Here is a 17,364-nt window from a genome sequence, read left to right as displayed (position 1 = left end):
GTCCATCAAATTGAGAACCGGAACCGTAAAGACCCAAAACCGACTAAAATAATAGGGTCCGGTTCCGGGTACTATGATACCCGGACCCGATAGGACCCGTTGGCACCCCTACCTTCAGCTACTTGGCACAGCAGATTTGGTCAAACTTTCAAGCATGTTTTGTCAGCAGTGGATACCTCCATATCTCTTCATCTTAATCCCTCAGTTTGTAGTGATTGTCGGTTGGAAAAATCACATGCTTTACCATTTCATAGTTCTGTCAATAATGATGTGTATGGTCCTATAGACCTCATCCACTCAGATGCATGGTGTTCCCCTGTAACTTCTGTCAATGGGTTCAAATATTATGTAAGTTTTATTGACAATTTTATTAGATTTACATGGTTGTACCCAATTGCTTATAAATCAGAAATTCTCTACTTTTCAAAAGTTCAAGCTTTTTGTTGAGACTTACTTTGCTAAAAAGATTAAAATGCTACAAAGTGATTGGGGTGGAGAGTATAGGAATGTCTCTAATTTTCTATCTGCTCAAGGTATCCTTCATAAAGTTAGTTTTCCTCATGATTATCAACAAAATGGTAAAGCTGAAAGGAAGCATAGGCATATTGTAGAAACTGGTCTTGCTCTTCTTAATCATGCTTCTTTGCCTTCCTCATATTGGTCTTATGCTTTTAGGATAGCCAGTTATCTGATTAACAGACTGCCTACACCAGTTCTAAATGGTTCTACACCCCTTGAGTGCTTATACTTCTTATCACCAGATTATGCTTTCCTCAAGATATTTGGTTGTGCCTGTTATCCCTGCATCATGCCATGCAACAAGAATAAGCTGCAAAACAGGTCAGTCAAGTGTATCTTTTTGGGTTATAATGTTATGCATAAGGGCTACAGATGTTTAAATCCTTCCACAAATAAACTCATTGTGTCCAGGAATGTAGTCTTTGATGAAACAAATTTTCCATATCCTACTATGTTTTCTACTACTGTTCCTACATCACCATCTGTAACTGCAGCTTCCATTTCACTTTATGTATCACCACTTGTTTCTTACTCTGTACCACCATATCCACCTTCTGCACCACCATCTCCACCTCATGCACCACTATCTCCATCAGTTTTACCTATTATTGATGATCTACCATCACTGCCAGACAATGCCACTATTGTGCCTACTTCATCTGGCACAACTGCAGTTTCTACTTCTACACATTCCATGCAAACTAGGAGTAAAAGTGGTATTTCTAAGCCTAAAGTTTTTACTGCCATTTCTTCTGAAGATCTAGAAACTCCTACTACCTTTGCTTAAGCTAATAAGAAACCTGTTCGGAGAAAATCTACGTGGAGGAAATTGATGCTCTAATTCTCAATGACACTTGGGTCTATGTTGCATTTCAGCAACGCATGAATGTGGTAGGCTGTAAGTGGGTCTTTAGTAAAAGAAATGTTGATGGGTCAGTTGAGAGATGCAAGGCTAGATTGGTTGCCAAGGGCTATAACCAGGTTGAAGGGGTTGACTATCAAGATACATTTAGTCCTGTAGTTAAACATACTTCCATCAGGATTATTATTTCTATTGCTCTTTTTAAGGGATGGACCATCAGACAACTAAATGTGAAGAATGCCTTTCTTCATGGCAATTTGGCTGAAGAAGTATACATGCAACAGCCTCCTGGCTTTGTTAATGAGCAGTTTCCTCTTCATGTGTGTGCTCTTAAGAAGTCTCTTTATGGCCTTAAGCAGGCCCCTAGGGCATGGTTTGAGAGGCTCAACAAGTTTCTGCTTTCTGAAGATTTTACTTTTCCCGAAACAAATACCTCTTTCTTCTTCAGGGTGAACTCCGCTTCTGTTCTTTATGTTCTCATATATGTTGATGATATTCTTGTTACTGGAAGTTCAGACACTGCCATTCAGCATCTTATTTCTACTTTAGGATCAAAATTTGCCATCAAGGATCTGGGTAATCTTCATTTCTTTCTGGGAATTCAGGCCATCACTGATAATAATGGTATTCACTTGAGTCAAAAGCAGTAAGTGCTCAATCTTTTGGAGAAAACTAACATGCTTATTGCCAAGCCAGTCTTAACTCCTCTTGCTGTTGATAACACACATACTTCTTCTCCTCCCACTCTCTTTACTGATCCTACTCTATACAGAAGCATTTTTACCAAATTAAATTCAAAGAAAAGCTGTATGAATGTGTGATAAAGAGAACTAACTAAATTTTTTATACCTTCTCACCAATAAGCTCACCCCCTGGATATTCAACTGATCATGAGAGGGAAGTTAGAAAGCGAAGTTTATTAAGCATTAATGAAAAAAAAAAACATTTAATAAAGTGTTATACCAATTCTTTCCATTTGTTGAGCGTCAAAAATGCCCAGATTCAGGGCTTGTTGTTACATAGGCAATTAACCTTGTTGTATAGTGATTTACACCCAAGAAGTCCACCGAGTTTCTTAACAACTCTCTATCTTCATCTGAGAACTTTGGAAGCAGATCTCCAAGTCTCTCACGCATGGCTTCAGGATAGTCCCCAAAATATATCGGATCCAAATACCATCCGAGCTGAAAATCAATACTCGTTGCTGAAGCAATTTTATCCTCATTCTTATCCGAAAAAGCCTCTGCCCATTCACAATCAACTACTATGCCTATTTCGCCACCTTGCTGAGCCTACAATACAGAAAATATAAGCTGTATATTTATGAATATGACGAATGGCGACTGCAGTAGTATAATGAGACAATAAATTAATAATCCAAGGTATACACGTCAGAGATATTAATCATGCATCAGTTGAATGAATTGAAATTCTATTTTGCCATATTTTTCTGCATTGCAGAAGCTCTGATTACTTACTAAAAAACACCCTGTATTTTTTATTTTTCATTAGGCGCAGTCACACCATGATCATACTATAAATCCTCTATAATGTATAAATTCACTATAACAGTGAAATTGAAGAGGAAGAGTAATGTCTCTTTGGTATCTAATTGTTGCAAATGTTTGCAGTTTTTGAATTTTCATAAGAGCCTACACAAATAAAAGGATTTCAGACATTAAACAGAATATACAAAAGCACATTTCGATGAGAACACCTTAAATTTTTGCTTGTATATGGAAACAGCTGCAGCATGAGCCAGAAGTTGATTGTGTCCAGCCAAATATGGTTCAGTAGAAGAATTTTCACTTCTTCCAGGAGCAAATATCCCAGTACCATATCCATTTACTGAACTTTGTAGAGGTTCATTTAATGTGATCCAATGTTTCACTCGATCCCCAAAACTCGCAAAGCAGGTCTCAGCATATATTGCGAAATTGTTTCTGGATATTCCCAAAGAAAGTGTGACATCCACTCATTAGTTTTACGATACACAGAAATGCATTTGCGAACCGGCAATATGATGTTATCATCAAACTTACACAATTTTTTCGGATAACCATCCTCCAACTGACTCTTGAAGATGATTAGGTAGATCCCAATGATATAACGTTAAGTACGGCTGCATACCTGCAGAACAAATGATATTCAACTGAGCAGTGTAATCATAAATAGAAGGGACAACCAAGGTATAAACAAAGACCTTTATCAAGCAGAGCATTAATGAGGTTGTTGTAGTAGGTAATTCCTTCCTCATTGGCTTTCGTTCCAAAACCATCTGCACTTATAAAAAGAGACTATTAGTTCCACAAAGGGTTTCAACGTTGAAATGAATGAATAATCGAATGAGAGTGAGATTCTTTTACAGCACACTTCTCATAAAACAGCAACATTTAAATTTGACAGGATAGCAGATCAAATACCAGGAAAAATACGAGACCACGACACAGAAAAGCGGTAAGCACCAAATCCCAACTTGGACATTAGTTCGACATCTTCCTGTTTGATAAATGAAATCCATGATGATGTAAATTAGATGTGCCACCAGGAATAAAAATTCTTAAAAACAGTTACTCACCATCTTCAGTCTAATCAGGATTTGCCGTAATATACAAGTATTTTTTATGAACTGGTAACATCCCCAGTGGACTAATAATACCAACTAAGCATGTTCTTGTGATAGAGATCTATGAGAGCAGTCAACATAACCAAAAAAGAAAAAAAAAAAAAAAACTTTGCACCGTATTGAAACTTCATTTATAAGAATTCATTTTCTTTTAAAAGGGGAAATGGAGATAACTCCAAGAAAATATCTTTTAACAGCATATAATAAACCATAAAATCAAAAATTCACAACATCCACCTGAAATCGCAAGATTTGGATCTAACGATGAATAAATCAATTCTTAGTTTTCTTCTTCATAAAGGGCATTTAGCAAGCAAATACAGAACTTCCTAGCATCATAGAGATAACATTTGAACACCTTCAGACAGCAATCAAATTCATAAGTAAATCTAATACCTTGTAAAGATGATATTGATCAACTGCAATGTCCCCATTACTTCCATCTATGATTTTTCCTGATACACATTCAAGAGTTTGTCAAAACGACCATGGAAACATAGCTGCTAAATGCCTAAGGATCTAATAACAAGACAGTCACAGTTGTGCTCGAAATGGTCTCACACACCTTTCGTGTGTGTGAAAACATCCCAAATACTATCACCCCTGCCACCTTCATTATTGGCTCCTTCAACCTACAAAAACACAACAAACTTAGGGCCGATCTATCCTAACACTTCAATCTTACAATGTAAAATTTGGGTCCCCCAATAATATGTAAGCCAAATAGGTTCATCTCCATCCAAATGAATCCTCGGTGCATTATAATTTCCTCATGCTAACAGATCAAATCCAATATTCTCTAACAAAAATTGTTTTGCTTCCAACGACCTAAATTCAAAAAATTTAATCCCCTTACTTCTTACCAACGTTAAAAAAAGAATGAAGATGATCCAAAGGTATCCCCTGCTAGCACTGGTATACCCCTAAAGTCCGCAGAGTTCACAACACAGACTCAAGCCCACAAAAAGTGACATTAACAAAGCTAACTTCCACATGTTCATTACAACGTTAGATTTCCTCACTCTGAGAATCAAAATGCAAGTAACAAGCATTAAATCGGTGAATCTAAGAATACCATTTTTTTTTTCTGAAATAAAGAATGGGCAAAACTCAAATAGCTTTAAGAAATGGAAAAATACAAAGTGGGTCGGCAATATAATCAAACAAGTTCATGCCTACATAATTTCTTGTTGTAAACTCAAACTTGACTAAACCAAATAGTCTCTAACAAAGTTCACTTTACTCATGTCATAATCATTTAATCAGTAAAAATCACAAAAACATCGAATTTGAGCTGAAATAAAGAATGGGTTAGAGTCGGAAAGTGTCAATTTTTATTTGATTGTACTAATGTTTATGATTACCTGGTAAGCAGAAGTAGCAACACCAAAGACAAAGTCAGGAGGGAAATCTTTACGCGAAACTACACTAGGAATTTCTTCATCCATGAAATTTGTTGCCATTTGATGGAAGAAAATCTGATCAGTGAGAAAAGACTGAGAAATGGAGAATCAAGGGGCAGTTATAAAGAATGAGCAGTTGTGTTGAGGTTCCAGAGAGGAGGAAGGGGGAAGTGACTTTTTTTTTTTTTTCAAAATGACCAAAATGTCCTGTAATTCTAGAAATTTTATTTAAACCCACCCTCATCTTGTTTCATGGCCTTCTTTGAGGAATACGTTTTTGTAAGAGATCGACAACCAAATAGATTTCATTGTATTCCATAGAAATTAACAGTTCAATTGTACATGATCTTATAATCTGCGTTGTATCTCAGATCTTGTCGATAAACATCTGAATCCTAGATCTAAAAATGATGAACCGCTGAAGTCTGCGTCTTACCTGAACAACCATGAACCACTGCTACACTTGTGTCACCTATGATGGACTGACTTTGGACTCCTATTTTGCTCTACATTTAAATGTGCACTGCATTTTGGGTGCCCTGGCTACGATGTGGTCGGGCCGCATACTCAAAGTATGTGGTCCCTTTTCTTGACAGTATATAAACTAAAAACCTGCCTCTCCAAATCCCCGTAAAAAATTCACTTTTGAGAAAAAATAGGAAGTTAAAAAGCAAAGATTATTTAAATAATTGTGTAATGAAACTGTTTTGAACATTATTTTCCACTTTATATTACGTGTCAAAAAAAAAGGCCACATATTTTGAGTATGCGGGCCCACCACATCTTAGCGGCACCGTTCTTCTCCTTGCACAAGTCTAAATTGAAATTCTGAGACAGAAAGAACAAAATCTTTTCTGGTGATACTTGTCTCTGCCCAGGTGCTGGACAATAACTGCTTCCAAAAATAACACTTTGTTTAAGCATCTTCCCAAAGACCAAAATATGCTTCCCCAGGAAACAACAACAACAACAACAACAAATGGAGAGAAAGTTGAGATAACTGTGTTTTCAAATTTATCAAGGCATCAAACAACAGAAGATGACTAGGAAACTTATGCAGTTTGGTCAAGTAAGCAACATTGAGAATCAGAGAGCACTAACACACAGGCTGTCAAAGCCAGGCGACTCCCTGTAAATCCCTGCTATTATAAAGAGCTGAAAACTGAGAAAGAAAGAGGGATCTAGCATCAACTCTTAAATTGTGAATCAGTCTTCCTTAATAGTCTTCCCTTCATCGCCTTTAAGAAAACGAGAAAACCAGAGTGCAGATGATTTGGGGTGTCGGGTGAGTCCATTCTTGTAGTCGACGTAAACAATACCAAAACGCTTGGTGTAGCCTTGAGCCCATTCAAAGTTGTCCAAGAAAGACCATGCGAAGTACCCCCTAACATCTACTCCATCCCTGTCCATGTAACAAAAGTTCATTTTCTAAGTTACTGACAGGTTGCATAATAAAATGAGAGGGATTAGTAAGGAAATATTTACTTGATTGCTTGGGATACTGCAGCAAGGTAACCCTTATAGTACCCAACTCTCTTTTTATCATCTAGCATCTCATGGAGAAGAGCTTTCGGATCCCCTTCATCATCCATTCCTATAGATTGCGTGAAATGTAAGGGTCAGTACTGCATATCAACAATTAAGCATATAAATACACAACACTGCATATACCCAAAACCATTCTTCACTATTGAATGATGGGTTATCTGTGCATACCATTCTCAGTAATGTATATCTTGGGGTTCTGATATTTCTGTGCAACGTAATTCAGTAGCTTACGGAGCCCCCAAGGAACTATGTAAAGCCATTCTGACGCAGCCTGGCATAGATGACATTTTCAACCGAATTAGCTTTGAACAAAAGCTGAATGCATGTGTTTGAATGAGAACTAGCTAGATATAATCAATACCTTCTCACCAATGGCCTCACCCCCTGGATATTCAGCTTATAGAAAGGAAAAAACAAGACCATAAGTGGGAAGTTAGAAAAAAGAGCTTATAAAGCATTTATAAAAACATAAACATTTAATGAAGTGGTATACCAATTCTCTCCAAATGTTGAGAGCGGTTAAACTGCCCAGGGTCTGGGCTTGTTGTTGCATGAGCAATCAACCTTGTTGTATAGTTATTCACACCCAGAAAGTCTACTGAGTTCCTTAACAACTCTCTATCTTCATCTGAGAATTTTGGAAGGAGATCTCCAAGTTCCTCACGCATGCTCTTAGGATAGTCTCCAAAATATATTGGATCCAGAAACCATCCAAAATGAAAATCGATACGCCTTGCAGCAGCAGTTTTATCCTCCATCTTATCCGAAAAAGCCTCTGCCCATTCACAATCAGCTACTATGCCTATTTCACCCCCTTGCTGAGCCTGGAATACAGGAGATACAAGCTGTAAAAATCACGAACATAACGAATAATCGTACTCCAAGGCTTTTATAGCAACGAATGTTAATTCTGCGTCAGTTGAATGAGCTGAAGTTCTTTTTACCATATTTTTTCAGAGGCTCTAACTACTTTCTTTTCTGAAAACACTCCGTATTATTCTTTTTTATCATTTGCACACATAACTCACCAATTCAGGTCATGATCGTACTATAAATCGCCTGTACTTGTATAAGTTCACTACACGAATGAAATGGAAGACTATCGGTCTATTTATTATCTAATTAGTTGTAAATGTGAGAATTTTATTTTGTTTTGGTTTTAAAAGTATATTGAAGAGATCACCACCTTATACTTTTTATTATATATGGAAACAGCTGCTGCATGAGCTAGAAGTTGATGGTGTGCAGCCAAATATGGTTCAGTAGAAGAATTTTCACTTCTTCCTGGAGCAAATGTGCCGTTATCATATCCATTTACCGCAGTTTGAAGAGGTTCGTTTAATGTGATCCAATGTTTTACTCTATCCCCAAAACTCGCAAAACAAGTCTCAGCATACATTGCGAAATACTTTCTGGATGGTTCCCAAAGTGTGGCATCCACTGGTTAGTTGATAGATACATAGAATAGATACCGGAAATACGATTTTACTGTCAGACTTACACAATTTTGCCGGATAACCATCCTCCCATAGACTCATGAAGATGGCTAGGTAGATCCCAATGGTATAATGTTAAGTATGGCTGCATACCTGCAGAACGAACGATATTCAATTACAGTATAGTTATTAAAATAGAAGGACAACCTAGTTACAGACATGGACCTTTATCAAGCAGAGCATTAATGAGATTGTTGTAGTAGGTAATTCCTTCTTCATTGACTTCCGTTCCCAAACCATCTGCAATTATAGAAAGAGAACCATATTTATTTCCATAGAGTGTCAGCAGTTGAAAGAAATGAAGAAACAAAAGAGAGTGAGATTCTTTTACTGCACATTTCTCATAAGACAACGTTAAGCAACATTTAAATTTGATAAGATAGCAGATGAAATACCAGGGAAAATTCGAGACCATGATACAGAAAAGCGGTAAGCACCAAATCCCAACTTGGACATCAGTTCGACATCTTCCTATAAAAGGCAAACATGCTTCATCTTACTTATCCAAAAGAATGACAAGCATAACTGAATTGTGATACTAGTGCAAGAAGAACACACATAACTTCTTAGCATCATAAATAAACATTTTATCGCCAAATAGAACAAGAATACCAAATCCTAAAGAAAATTCAGAACCTTGTAGAGATGATATTGATCAACTGCAATGTCCCCATTACTCCCATCTTTAATTTTTCCTGATACAATATTCAAGATTCCGTTAAAAACAACTCTATCGACGATGCTGCCAAGTGTACAAGGATCTAACAACTAGACATGGATAGTTTAAGTTGTGTTAGAAATGGTCTGACGCACCTTCTGTGTGTGTAAAAACATCCCATATACTATCACCCCTGCCACCTTCATTACTAGCTCCTTCAACCTACAAAAACACAACACCTTTTCATTCTCTCGCACAAAATAAAAAGAAAGTGCAACACGCCAACACTGGACATAGCACAATTTGGGTTCTCAAAAAACATGTTCATCCTCTTCTAAAAGAATCCTCATGTAAATTCCAACTTAAGCGAATCAAATAGTTTCTGATAAAAGGTGACTTACAGAATCCAATAAAGCAAAATCTAGAATAATCTAAGGCTAGTATAGGTCCGGGGTTCGACTCTCTTTAGCTACGAACTGTTTAAATTTCAACTATCTTCAATTAGCTTTCCCATCATTAGCAACAAATTCCTCATCTAGGGAACCAAAATAACACATGTAATATTCATTCTGTCTATAAGAGAAACAGTCACAAAAAACTTCGCAAAAATATCAAACTTTGCTGAAATAAGGTATTGGTTAGACTCAAAAATTTGTGGCTACCTGATAAGCAGAAGTTGCAACACCAAATAGAAAGTTAGGAGGGAAATCCTCGCGTGAAACTTCTTTAGAGATTCCTTTATCCATGATATTTGTTTCTGATGGAAGAAAATGTGATGAGTACAGAGAGTGGGAAATGGAGAAAGAAGAGTTAGTTGTGGGTAGGACTTAGGAGGAGCAGTTGAGTTGAGGTTTTATTTAACGAGGAAGTTGAAATGGAAAAATAATTATGTAATGATGAGAATGACTGGTAACAATATATGCTTGATGCACACCACTTTGGCCTTTAGGATAGTGAGGTGTAAACAAATGCGTAAGATCATGAAGGACTAATCTTAAAGTTCTGAACAAAATATTTATGCAGATAGTTCCTGTCTGGCCAGGTGTTGGAACAAAACTGTTTTTCAGTTTAAAATATACTTCACAAAGGCCAAAATGGAAAATTAGCCAATCAGGATTTGTGTGTTTCAATTTAAATAAGGCAGCAAACAACAAAAGATGACTAGAAAGCTTTATCCAGAGTGGTTCTTAATTTTGTCCATATTTGGTCAGTATGACTCAATACTTAGTAGGTAGGAATTATATGATATGGCTAAATATTAAAATTGTCCCTCTTTACCAAGAAAATGCACGAGAGCACAACTAGTCATAAAGGCAGTCTTAGATATATGTTGCAAGTGATAAGTGCACTTCCAATTCACGTTCCACAATCAGAGATCGATATTTTTAATGTACTTACCAGAGAAATCACCTTAAAGTTTTTCTTGTATATGGAAACAGCTGCAGCATGAGCCAGAAGTTGATGGTGCGCAGCCATGAGTTAATAGAAAAAATCTCACTTCTTCCAGGAGCAAATATGCCAGTACCATATCATTGGCTCCTTCAATCTACAAAAAAACACAACAAGCTTTCATTGTCTAATACAACATAAACAAGGGTCCATCCCAACACTTAAAATCTTGCAGTGTAAAATTTGGGTCCTCCAATTAACCCAAATAGGTTCAAATGCATCCAAATAAGTCCTCAATGCATTATAATTTTCTCATGCTAACTCAAACTTGATCAAATCCAATATTTTCAACAAAAGTTGTTTTGATACCAATGACTTGCTTCTAAACTTGTCATTCCCATACTTCCTACTGGCTGTTAAAAAACAACAAGAAGATTCAATGGTATCTTTAGGCAAAAATAAGAAAAACCCCTGGCCAGTAACAACCCCCCGGAAGTGCACAGACTTCACGACACAGACTGAACCACTCAAATGCAAGTTTTTAAAGTGATATTGGCAACACAAGACATCAATTTCAACTTTGTTGCATTCGACTTCCCCATCTTAAGAACAAATTTCAGTTTCTCCTCTGAGAATACCAATTTATTTGAATACCAAATTTCACTTCCCCATCTAAGAACTAAAAGTGCTGAACTAATCACTCAATCAGTGAATCATAAAATCCAAGAGTACCAATTTATTTGGTGAAATGTAAAAATGGTAAAGACTCCTATAGTTAGTGGGAATAATTCAAAGTGGGTCAGTAATAATATCAAACAGTTCATGTCCATCTATAAGATTTCCTCAATGCATTATACTTTCGTCATGTAAGCTCTGGTCAAATCAGATACTTACTAGTAACAAATTTTACGAAAACGAAAACGAAAACGCATGTAATAACGAGTAAAGCAATAAGAAAAATAATCACAAAAGTATCAAATTTTAGCTGAAATAAGAATTGGGTTAGACTCAAAAAGTTCCATTTTTTTTAAAAAATTTATTACCTGATAAGCAGAAGTAGCAACACCAAATACAAAATCCAAGGGGAGATCATTGCATGAAATTTTTTCATCCATGAATTTTGATGCCATTGTTTGTGTCTGATCGAAAATGTGATGAATGAGAAAATGAGAAAATGAGAAAATGAGAAACAGGGGTTTTACTTTACAAACGAGGGTGGAAGGTAGAAGTAGAATCAGTGCAAAATGACGAAAATGTCCAATAATGGCAAAATGACGAATCAGTACAAAGAGGGGTTTAACCAGAAAAATCTACATGTCTATTTCTTCATAGTTACCTGCCAGAGTCAGGCCGGAGAAAAACTGCTTTCAAAAATAAGTTTTTGTGTAAGCATTCTTCCCAAAAGACTATAATATGCTTAACCATAAATCTAAAGCTCCTGAAAAAGTGTCCCCAGATAAACTCGTGGAGTTCGGTTCTTCATGGGGATTAGAATTTCCACCTATGAAGACTAATGGTGAAGAAATATTTAGGGAATTAGAAGAAAAAAAACACGATGATTTAATTGTAGAACAGGTTGACAGGCTGCTATATGACTTTAGGCAGTGGTCCTCTATGCAGTTTGCAAGTTGCTCTTTCACAAGTTGTGTCTTCTCTCGTGGACACTCTTTGTTCTCTTAGAATTTTCTTTGTATTCTTAGTTTCTATGGGCTTTTCGTTCTTGGTTTTTGTATTCACTTTGTATTCTTAGTTTCTATGGGCTTTTCGCTCTTGGTTTTTGTATTCACCCGCACACCGCTTGTGTGCATTTTAATGCTTGTGTGCATTTTAATCTATTCTCTTTGATCGATCAAGAAAAAATTTTTGAACAAGGCATCAAACAACAAAAGATGACTAGGAAGCTTATGGGGTATGGTCAAGAAAGTAACAATGTGAATCAAATGCCAGATTAGAATCTATGGCACAGGATATCAAAGCCGAGCGCCTCCCTGTACACCCTAACAGGTTCAATATGAAGATTTAAAAACGTAGAAAGAAAGAGAACTAAAGAGAACTCTAGCCATCTTAAGAGCCAATTTTATTTCGCACATTTGAATACTTTTAGAGTTTTGTACAAAAACAATCAATTGCGCACTCTCTGAGCAGCTGCGGACCATCCTATATGCACTCTCATTCTATTTAAGTGCGTACACATGCATCAACTCTCAAATTCTAAGACTTCTAAAACCCAATAGATAAGATTCTCAGTAATGGGTTAGCTCTAGTATAGAAAAAATCAGTCTTCCTTGATAGCCTTTCCTTCATCGCCTTTGAGAAAACGAGAAAACCAGAGTGCAGAAGATTTGGGGTGTCGGGAGAGTCCATTCTTGTAATCGACATAAACAATTCCAAAACGCTTGGTGTAGCCTTGAGCCCATTCAAAGTTGTCTAAGAAAGACCAAGCGAAGTACCCCCTCACATCCACTCCATCCCTGTCAATGTAACGATAGATTTACATGGTTTCCTTGCTAAATTACTGACAAGTGAATAATAAAATGAGAAGGATTAGCAAGGGCATATATACTTGATTGCTTGGGATATTGCAGCAAGGTACCCCTTGTAGTACCCAACTCTCTTTTTATCATCTAGCATCTCATGGAGAGGAGCTTTCAGATCATCTTCATCATCCATTCCTATGGATTGAGTGAAATGTGAGAGTTAGTACTGGATATCAATAGATGAGCATATAAATACATAAATCCCCAAACCCTTCTTCACCAATGAATGGCAGGTTATCTGTCAATACCATTCTCAGTAATGTAAATCTTGGGGTTCTGATATTTCTGTGCAACATAATTCAGTAGCCTGCGGATCCCCCAAGGAACTATGTAAAGCCATTCTGATGCAGCCTGGCAAAGATGACATTTTCAGCCGAATTAAACTCGAATGCATGTCTTAGAGAGAAAACTAGCTGGATATTGAATGAATGTGTTGGAGAGAAAACTAGCTAGATATTATCAATACCTTCTCGCCAATAGCCTCACCCCCGGGATATTGAACTGATCATAAGAAGAAGTCAGATAAAGGAGCTCATACAACATTTATAAACATAAACATTTAAGTAAGTGTTGTACCAATTTGTTCCATTTGTTGATCATGATAATGATGCCCATATCCAAGGCTTGTTGTCGCATGAGCAATTAATCTTGTTGTATAGTGATTTATACCCAGAAAGTCTACCGAGTTCCTTAACAACTCTCTATCTTCATCTGAGAATTTTGGAAGCCGATCTCCAAGTTTCTCACGCATGGTCTTAGGATAGTCTCCAAAATATATTGGATCCAAATACCACCCAAAATGAAAATCCAGACGCCTTGCAGCAGCAATTTTATCCTCCATCTTATCTGAAAAAGGCTCTGCCCATTCACAATCAACTACTATTCCTATTTCACCACCTTGCTGAGCCTGTAATACAAGAGAATTATATTATGAACATGACAAATGGTGAAATTGATGAGAACTGTTAATAAGGACGACTGCAACAGTACACTGAGACTATTTAGTACTCCTAAGCATATGTATTAAAGAATATAAATCCCGTGTCAGTTGAATGAACTGAAATTGTTTTTACCATATTTTTCGGCATTACAGAACCTCTAACTGCTATTGAAAACAAACCGTATCTTTTTTTCTTATCATTTGCACATAAATCGTCCGTGTGTGTAGTTTACTCTAAGAGTGAAATGGAAGTCTATCAGTATAGTAGTATTTATTATCTAACTTGTCGTGTATGTGAGAATGTTTTTTCTTTTGTTTCAGTTTTCATAAGGGCCCACATAAATAAAGAAATTAGACATTTAACAGAAAATATAAAAGCATCAAGGCACATATCGAAGAGATCACCTGAAACTTCTTCTTGTATATTGAAACAGCTGCTGCATGAGCCAGAAGTTGATAATGTGCAGTCAAATATGGTTCAGTAGAAGAATTTTCACTTCTTCCAGGAGCAAATATCCCGATATCATGTCCATTTACCGAAGTTTGAAGAGGTTCGTTTAATGTGATCCAATGTTTTACTCGGTCCCCAAAACTCGCAAAGCAAGTCTCAGCATATATCGCGAAATATTTTCTGGATGATTCCCAAATAAAGTATGGCATCCACTCATTAGTTGGTAAGCTACGCAGAATGGGATATGCAAACTAGCACTAAAACTTATTATCAAACTTACACGATTTTGTCGGATAACCACCCTCCCACTGACTCTTGAAGATGGTTAGGTAGATCCCAGTGATATAATGTCAAGTATGGCTGCAAACCTGCAGAACAAACGAGATTCAACTAGGCAGTGTAATCAATCATCAATAAAAGGAACAGCCAAGTCGTAAACAAGGACCTTTATCAAGCAGAGCATTAATGAGATTGTTGTAGTAGGCAATTCCTTCCTCATTGACCTTTGTTCCCAAACCATCTGCGCTAACAGAAAGAGACCTACATTTAGTTCCATAAAGAGTTGACGGTTGAAATAAATGAAGAAACAAAAAGAGAGTGAGATTCTTTTACTGCACAACTCTCACAAATCAACAGTAAGAAACATTTAAATTTGACAAGGTAGCAGATGAATTACCAGGGAAAATACGAGACCATGAAACAGAAAAGCGGTAAGCCCCAAATCCCAGCTTGGACATAAGTTCAACATCTTCCTATAGAAGGCAAACATGCTTAATCTTATTATTATCAAGCATATTGAATTGTGATACTAGTACGATAAAATTAAACAGAGCTTCTTAGCATCACAGAGACAATATTTTACCGCTAAATTGGACAAGTACAAAACCGTAAAGAAAATTCACCACCTTGTAGAGATGATATTGATCGACTGCAATGTCCCCATTACTTCCATCTAAGATTTTTCCTGATACAATATTCACGATTTTGCTATAAGAACAATACCAACATTGCTTCCAAGTGTACAAGGATTTAACAACTAGACAAATGGTCACAACTGTGTTAGAAATGTCTCACGGACCTTCTTTGCGTGTAAAAACATCCCAAATACTATCACCCCTGCCACCTTCATTACTAGCTCCTTCAACCTATAAAAACACAACAAATTTTCATTCTCTCATACAACAACATATGAAGAAAGTATCTATTCCAACGGCAACATTCCGACATTTCAAAATCTGGGTCCTCCTAAACCAAAGAGGTTCAACCCTATCCACAAGATTCCACATACAAAATCCAACTTTATCAAATCAAATGTTTTCTAACAATTGGTGATTCAAAAGTATCCATTAAGCAACATTAAGAAGAATCTAAGTCTATTAGAGGTCTGGGTTGGACTATCTTTAGCTACAAACAGTGCAAATCTCAACTATTTTCAATTAGCTTTCACATCTTTCTTAGCAACAAAATTTATAAATTTCAAACAGTGTAAATCTAATAAGAACCAAAATGCATGTAATGATCACTGAATTAGTAACAAAATCAATCACAAAAGTATCAAATCTTGAGCTGAAAAAAGGAGTGGGTTAAACTCAAAAGTTGTAAATTTTTGAAATTGGTTACCTGATAAGCAGAAGTTGCAACACCAAATAGAAAGTTACGAGGGAAATCCTTACGCGAAACATCGTTAGGAATTTCTTTATCCATGATTCGTTTGTGATTGAAGCAAATGTGATACTGTGAGAAATGGATGAGAAACAAGGGTTAGTTGGGGGTTTCAGGAGCAGTTGAGCTGAGAGGTTTTAAAGAGGAAGTTGGAATAGGAAAAAAAAATCATTATGTAATGACGAAAATGACTTGTAACGACCTTTTGTTTTTTTTAACGGGGATGAAAAGGACTAACATCACGTTCGTTTGCTTGCTTGTATTTTTTTTTATTATTTTTTTTATTTTGATGTGATTGGTCTGGATGTGACTGAAATTTGATGTGTCCATTTAATATTTTTGTTTTTCTAGTCGGTAGTACTCTATAATTTAAAAATATTATCTCATGAATCAGTGCATATTATCAAACGACTTTAATGGGTTTCAATAAAAAATTAACATGTTTGTTTTTTTGTTGACTCACCACTGGATCCGATTTAGCCCACGACTCGACATGAGTAAGATGTCATACCGTTTATTTTTTATTTTGAATCAGATCTAAATCGCGACCTAATTTAGCCCCTGCCTCGAGTTAGACGTTTGACTGTTTGTTTTTTAATTTGAGTCAGATCTGAATCGCGACCTAACGTGGACCTAACTCCTGAATCGAACTAGTTTGAGTCGGAGAATAAAACATCCTTAATTTATGGGACCAAATTATTGATTCACATGTTCCAGAGTCAAAATATATATATATATATTGAGTCAGTTTTAGTGAGCAACATGATTTCAATGAAGTCCGAACAGTGAGATCCACACAAAAAATTGTTATATGCAGAGTAAATCTTAATCAGATTTGACCCAGCCTAAAAAAACAAATAGTGTTACATCTAACTCATGCTGGGATCTGGTAGGTCAGAAATAAAAAACAAATGCCATGAAAATTGGGTGGACACAAGTTTAAGTCATAATTGCAAGATTCTCAAAGTTATGACCAAAATTTCAGGTGGTACCTGTCTGTCTCTGGCCAGGTGTTGGAACAAAACAGTTTTTCAGATAAAATATGGATTAAAAAACAAGAGATGACTAGATCCGGATTGGTTCTTAATTTTGTCCGTATCTTGTCTGTGTGACTCGCTACCTAGTAGGAGTACCCGCAGTTGTATGGCTTTAATGTAAAACTCTTCTCTTTACAGATTACACTATCAGCACTCAGTCAGCACCGGATAATGGTGCAGTATTGTTTGTTTCTGGTTGTAGTTTGTGCCACTTTTATTCGCTGCTTCGATGACTT

At 36.5% G+C, this 17,364-nt stretch overlaps 2 protein-coding genes and 1 pseudogene across 5 annotated transcripts; all 3 read right to left on the bottom strand.

The window, feature by feature from the left end:
• Window positions 1-738: 738 nt before the first annotated feature.
• Window positions 739-5,553, bottom strand: LOC113284541 (annotated as a pseudogene).
• A 699-nt stretch (window positions 5,554-6,252) lies between these two features.
• Window positions 6,253-11,684, bottom strand: LOC113284539 (beta-glucosidase 42-like). 4 transcript variants are annotated; one of them, XM_026534039.1, is made up of 13 exons: window positions 11,545-11,684; window positions 10,511-10,658; window positions 9,268-9,334; window positions 9,091-9,149; window positions 8,850-8,925; window positions 8,620-8,694; window positions 8,460-8,547; window positions 8,145-8,370; window positions 7,452-7,782; window positions 7,320-7,354; window positions 7,127-7,229; window positions 6,896-7,004; window positions 6,253-6,812 (listed from the first exon to the last, which is right to left on the bottom strand). In XM_026534039.1, exons 2-13 carry the CDS (start codon window positions 10,586-10,588, stop codon window positions 6,617-6,619), a joined length of 1,443 nt encoding a protein of 480 aa, XP_026389824.1. In that variant the 5' UTR covers window positions 10,589-10,658; window positions 11,545-11,684; the 3' UTR covers window positions 6,253-6,616. The 4 variants fall into 4 exon arrangements, with proteins under 4 accessions (XP_026389824.1, XP_026389820.1, XP_026389823.1 ...); XM_026534038.1 differs by lacking the exon at window positions 11,545-11,684 and adding an exon at window positions 9,775-9,869 and having other exon boundaries at window positions 6,258-6,812; window positions 10,511-10,632; XM_026534035.1 differs by lacking the exon at window positions 10,511-10,658 and having other exon boundaries at window positions 11,545-11,679.
• An 867-nt stretch (window positions 11,685-12,551) lies between these two features.
• LOC113284540 (beta-glucosidase 4-like) lies at window positions 12,552-16,217 on the bottom strand. Its single transcript, XM_026534040.1, has 12 exons — window positions 16,050-16,217; window positions 15,508-15,574; window positions 15,335-15,393; window positions 15,106-15,181; window positions 14,875-14,949; window positions 14,710-14,797; window positions 14,384-14,609; window positions 13,615-13,945; window positions 13,505-13,539; window positions 13,287-13,389; window positions 13,065-13,173; window positions 12,552-12,972 (listed from the first exon to the last, which is right to left on the bottom strand). Exons 1-12 carry the CDS (start codon window positions 16,131-16,133, stop codon window positions 12,777-12,779), a joined length of 1,449 nt encoding a protein of 482 aa, XP_026389825.1. The 5' UTR covers window positions 16,134-16,217; the 3' UTR covers window positions 12,552-12,776.
• Window positions 16,218-17,364: the final 1,147 nt, after the last annotated feature.

Source organism: Papaver somniferum, chromosome 5, assembly GCF_003573695.1.
Source record: "Papaver somniferum cultivar HN1 chromosome 5, ASM357369v1, whole genome shotgun sequence".
Taxonomy (NCBI): Eukaryota; Viridiplantae; Streptophyta; class Magnoliopsida; order Ranunculales; family Papaveraceae; genus Papaver; species Papaver somniferum.
The sequence above is the reverse complement of the archived record's forward strand: the minus strand, read 5'-3'. Positions and strand labels throughout refer to the sequence as shown.